The following is a 6,000-nucleotide window of genomic DNA, read 5'->3' as shown; positions in this document are numbered from 1 at the left end:
ACTTTTAGACCAGTGGTTCTTAACCAGGGTTCGATCGAACCCTATGGGTTCGGTGAGTCGGCCTCAGGGGTTCGGCGGAGGTCAAGACACACCCGACTCATCGTGTAAATAAAAACTTCTACCTATCGGTGTATTACGGATATGGCAACAGCAGAAGTCAGACTGATTTGCAGGTGTGTAATTTGTTGTGAGTTTATGCACTGTGTTGGTTTTGTTCTTAATCAAGGTGTTGTTCATGCACGGTTAATTTTGTGCACCAGTAATAATACATGGTAACACTTTAGTATGGGGAACATATTCACCATTAATTAGTTGCTTATTAACATGCAAATTAGTAACATATTGGCTCTTAACTAGTCATTATTAAGTACTTATTAATGCCTTCTTCGGCATGGCCTTATTATAACCCTGGCCCTAACCCTCTAACCCTAACCAAATAACTCTAAATTAAGTCCTTATTACTTAGAATATGTTCCCCTAGTGTCCAAATAACTCTAAATTAAGTCCTTATTACTTAGAATATGTTCCCCTAGTGTCCAAATAACTCTAAATTAAGTATTTGTTACTTAGAATATGTTCCCCTAGTGTCCAAATAACTCTAAATTAAGTCTTTGTTACTTAGAATATGTTCCCCTAGTGTCCAAATAACTCTAAATTAAGTATTCGTTACTTAGAATATGTTCCCCTAGTGTCCAAATAACTCTAAATTAAGTATTTGTTACTTAGAATATGTTCCCCTAGTGTCCAAATAACTCTAAATTAAGTCTTTATTACTTAGAATATGTTCCCCTAGTGTCCAAATAACTCTAAATTAAGTATTTGTTACTTAGAATATGTTCCCCTAGTGTCCAAATAACTCTAAATTAAGTATTTGTTACTTAGAATATGTTCCCCTAGTGTCCAAATAACTCTAAATTAAGTCTTTGTTACTTAGAATATGTTCCCCTAGTGTCCAAATAACTCTAAATTAAGTATTTGTTACTTAGAATATGTTCCCCTAGTCAGGTCCAAATAACTCTAAATTAAGTCTTTATTACTTAGAATATGTTCCCCTAGTGTCCAAATAACTCTAAATTAAGTATTTGTTTCTTAGAATATGTTCCCCTAGTGTCCAAATAACTCTAAATTAAGTCTTTGTTACTTAAAATAAGTTCCCCATACTAAAGTGTTACCAAAAACATATAACTTTGTCTTGAACTTGAAGAATTTTTTTTTTTTTTTTTTTACTAAAGAAGGGTTCGGTGAATGCGCATATGAAACTGGTGGGGTTCGGTACCTCCAACAAGGTTAAGAACCACTGTTTTAGACAATAAATGTTGTATGAAAACAACACAATTGCTTCAATGTGCTCAAATTGCTCCTCCCAACTTGGCGACGATGATTTATTTCTTTATTCTTCAATTCATTCTTCTTCCAAGCATTGTTCTTGACATTCACTTTCTTTCTTGCTATGGTTGGAAAATTAGTATATATTGTTAATATTAAGAAACATGTCCTTACAGAGTAATCAAACAAGTCTTTCGTAACCCTTTTTTATAGCACTGGCATGTCTAAATGAAAAACAATTTTCACAAAACCTGCTGGCATACTGTATGAACACATTTTTTTTAAAAGTTACATAAACCGTATTGCCATAGTGGGGAATCACAGTCATCCAGCCTTTTAACGTTTTCTGTATCATATGGATGGTCGCCTGTCTGCTGTTTTCCGTCTCAGGAGAAAGTCGCACCTCTCACTGAGTCCTCATTGGACAGCGCGTGCCATTCTCAGTCAAATGGATATTTTCAATATGATTTGTGTATTTAAAAGGGTGTGTGGCCTGGGCGTACCAAGCCACGCACACGTCTGCGGTCAGTTAAAGTAGATTGCCATGTAACAAATAAATGTGTTTGGATTTGTGTGTGCGAACACTTTAATACAGGGGTGTCGAAGTGGTTTTAGCTCAGGGGCCGCATAGGGGAAAATCTATTCCCACGTCGGCACAGACTGGTAAATCATGGCATAATAACTTCAAAATAAAGACAACTTCAGATTCTTTGCTTCGTTTTACTTTGGCCAACAATAGAACAAGCACATTCTGAAAATGTACACAATACAAATAATCCTTTTTAAAAGCAAAAAAATAAAAAAGAACAAACAACAAATATAGAAACACACATTTTTACGATGGAGTTCAGGGTGCGCATCGCGCCGTCAACCAATTGCGACCGCAGCACGGATCCCAAACTACAAAGATCATGTTGACTTAAGTCAGTCCTTCTTAAATAGAGGGGCGGGCCCCCGTGGGAGGGGAGGGGGGCGCGGAACGATGCGAGGGGGCGCGTGTGACCTTTGGGAACATGATTTTTTTGCCGTACCAGAATACGATGACGCAAATGTAGCACTTGGCTTCACAAGCACGGTGGAAGACGAGGAAAGACAAGTGTGTTGTTTCCTTTTATCTTGATAAGCTTACAATGTTATACAGAGGTATAGTTATAACAATTTTATTGACAAATTATACTATTTATAGTCACAGTGGAGAGTGTGGGGGGGGGGGGGCGCAAAACATTTTCTTTTTTTCCGCAGGGGGTATCATAAAATATTGGAGAAGCACTGACTTAAGTCTTTGCTTCTTATTGTTTTGTTATTTTATCCGTTGAGTGGATAATTTGCAATAAGAGAAGGTATTGTGCGTCAATACTGCATCAGTCTGCCGCCATCTGCTGCCAGCCACAACAGGTGCAGCTGATTGCTTGCACCTGCGCTATCATAAAATATTTGAGAAGCACTGACTTAAGTCTTTTCATCTTATTGTTTCGTTATTTTATCCGTTGAGTGGCTCATTTACAATAAAAGAAGGTATTGTGCGTCAATACTGCATCAGTCTGCTGCCAGCCACAACAGGAGCAGCTGATTGCTTGCACTTGCACTGATTGGAGTTGCAGCAGCCAATCAAGAGGGCACCCAAAGTCAGCTGACAAGTCATCTTTATACAGTGTCAGGTGTGACGTGGGTCACACTTGAATTACTATTGCAACATCCAGTGGACACATTTAGAACAGCAGTTTCTTTCATTAAAAAAATTGCAGCTAATTTTTATACTTAGCAAACTCATCTTGTGGGGCCGCGGGTGGGATTAAACCTGTTCAGGCCCGCGGGCCGTACGTTTAACACCCCTGCTTTAATACGTCCCAATTTTTGCTTGCGTATGCAGTTTTCTGAATTTGATCTTACGTCCATTTTTAGTAGAAAAGCCACGCAACTCTCTGTGCATGAGGCCCCAGGTGTTTTGGCGAATCTTACGGGATTCACTGTGACATTTGTTATCACAAAACACTCTTAAGTTGAGGTACCATTTATGAAAAAAGGCAAATATACAAATACCATAATTGTAGTTTTCAACTATTTATCAATCCAACACCTGCTCTACTCATGCAGGGTGACTAATTCTTGGGTTACAAATGAGTTACATTCTCATGGTCGAATTTTAGTGTAAGTTGGTGATTTCATACCTAAATTGAAAGTTAAGTCACTTCCACAGTCAACAAAACACATGAAGGACATACAATTTAGTAATAAAAACACGAAACCTAAGACATAAAAAGTAATACAAGGTAAAAAGCAATTATTTACTTTTATAACTGTATTTTATTGGGAGGAGAAAGTAGAAGAGCCAGGATAAGTTCCAGGTTGTTAGACTTCACCAATATTATTTTGTTGAACAGTCAAAGGTCGGGTCTTCTGGAAAATTTCACTAGTGTTTCTTTAAACAGGTCACAGGTCAATTTTACAGCGTTGGTCTCACTCCGCAAAAACATTGTTGATTACGCACGTAAGCACCACGAGCGGATGCCTGCACAAGAGCGAGCTTCTGCCAAAAGTTAGTTCCGATGAATAATTCTTCGTTCTCTTTATACCAAAAGAGCCGGTAAGTTTAATAGGACAAAGAGTCCATGGTCAAAAAGTGTTCATGAAGGTGGGCGCCAGTCCAAGGAAAAATAAGTGATGAAGAGGGAGACGCTTGAGTGATTCCTTACATCAATAAGATAATTTTTGTCAAAGGGATGTGTAGCTACTTAAAATTATTATAATTTACAAATATTAATATCTAAGGCTAGTTCCTCCTTTTTAAGAATTTTACCTTTGTATTATTCTTTAACTATTGAAAGTATCTTAAACTTGCGATTACAATCAGATATATTATTCTTTACAAGGGATTAGATGTACCAAAACACACATCAGTGTCTCCAAAACAACAGGCCATGCCATGCTGCTGATATGTGAACCCAGCAAGGATCCTTGCACTTGACCCATAGCCACTGCTTCTTTTTCCCTTGAATCCTTGTCCACATCTGTCTAACTCCATACAGGTCCAGTCAGACCTATAATGCAGTCAATATCCCTTCATGATTTATTTGAACGGTTCTTAAATTACTGTATATTACAGCATCATTTTCAATGATTTTTAAAAACAAGAATTAAGTGCATAACTAAGTTTATTTGGGATTTTCTGTAATTTAAAAAGTGTCATAAATACACACATTCAAGACACCAAAATCTTATAAGCCATGCCTGGGTTTCCATGATGTCTTTTAACTTGACAAGAGCAAGGTCGACTGATTCCTTGTAAGGGGTCATGATTGACTGTAGCTGATAGTCTAGACTTTGGTAGTTTAAAGGGATTTGTTGGATTGGATCGACCATAACTCAACTCAGAACAATGTGAAAGTCCAAAAGACTCAGTGAAGATCTAAAGTTAATGCCAAAATTAATATTTTAGTAATCGCTTGCCTAAAACCACAATTGTAGTCTAAGTGTTTGTGTAGGAGTGTCTTTGCCTTAACACTGCTGTGATGTAGGTTGATCAATACATTTTTTCAGTGTTTGTAATGTTTAACCAAAACATCCTGTTTTTGCTAGTATCACATTTTTTTTCTTTGAAACATTATTCTTAACAACTGCAGATTCAAAGTTCATCAGTTAAACAATCATACATATGTTATTTGGACGTGCCAAGGTCTGGAAGAGACCCATAGAGTGTCACCCTCAGGTAAAAGGAAATTTGATATCCTAAGAACAAAGGATTTGTCAAAACTAAAGCCTGCCATGAAATGGAAACTTCTGCAATAAGAAAGTTCACAGTAAACAGTTATACTACAGTTTTACCACGGACTGAGAGAGTGATGAATCAACAACTTAGTAACTGCTTTGCAATCGATACCTTGAAGCTCGACTGAAATGTGCAGCTGCCCTCATGTACAAGCCAGATGCTTTGTGGATAGAATGTTCATGGTCAGAAGAGAAAAAGATTGATCTATTTGGCCATCACCGTTTCAAACTTATAAGAACACTAATCGTGGTGGTGGCAGCACTGTGTTCTGTAGGTTATATTATAGCCAGTTGTGCTGGTGCACAGCAAAAGCTGAATGGAATTCACCTCAAACCATCAGCGGGACAGGTCACACAATTACCATAAAGATTTTAAATGTATGTCAGTCTTTAACATTATAGTTCCTGATCCTACTGATTTTATCAGGGCCTTCATGTGTAGTGTACTTTGCAGGGTTAAACGCTGCTTTGTAAGGTTTCCTCTTCTGCTGGAACGCAGTTGGGCGATGTCTGTGGATGGGAGCTCTGGTACCAGAAACCATCACTCCAACACTGCCGGGCTTAGTTGCCCTGATCCTGTTCAGTTCACTTTCACCTGGATGCAGACATAAGAGTGGCATTATACTCAAGATCATTAATGGCAGAAAATCAATTGGGACTAATTTAGGGTAATTCCCCAAAACAACTCCAGGATCATTAAAAAAAAAAAAAAAATTGGGACAGCAACCCTGTGACCCAACAAGACCCCGTGATAACTGAACTCCACATAAAGCAAGACCTCACTTGTCTGGCTGGGATACTGCACTGCATTTACTTTGTATCTATTCTAAAAACATTGAACATTTTAGAACAACTCTTTCTAAGAAGAGTGTGGTTATGGTGCAATGAAATACTTGTATTTATTCTTTG

The 6,000-nt window shown here is 37.8% G+C and overlaps 1 protein-coding gene across 2 annotated transcripts in view; it reads right to left on the bottom strand.

Moving 5' to 3' along the window:
- Positions 1 to 2,049: 2,049 nt before the first annotated feature.
- The window catches only part of ccdc57 (coiled-coil domain containing 57), a 44,644-nt gene continuing 40,693 nt past the window's right edge, over positions 2,050 to 6,000 (bottom strand). For both annotated transcript variants that reach the window (XM_062056437.1, XM_062056438.1), the window contains exon 20: positions 2,050 to 5,686. In XM_062056437.1, the coding sequence (XP_061912421.1) occupies positions 5,475 to 5,686 (212 nt within the window). In that variant the 3' untranslated portion in view covers positions 2,050 to 5,474. The remainder of the gene's footprint in view (positions 5,687 to 6,000) is intronic.

Source organism: Entelurus aequoreus, linkage group LG08, assembly GCF_033978785.1.
Source record: "Entelurus aequoreus isolate RoL-2023_Sb linkage group LG08, RoL_Eaeq_v1.1, whole genome shotgun sequence".
Classification (NCBI taxonomy): domain Eukaryota; kingdom Metazoa; phylum Chordata; class Actinopteri; order Syngnathiformes; family Syngnathidae; genus Entelurus; species Entelurus aequoreus.
This window is presented reverse-complemented; position numbering and strand designations above follow the sequence as displayed.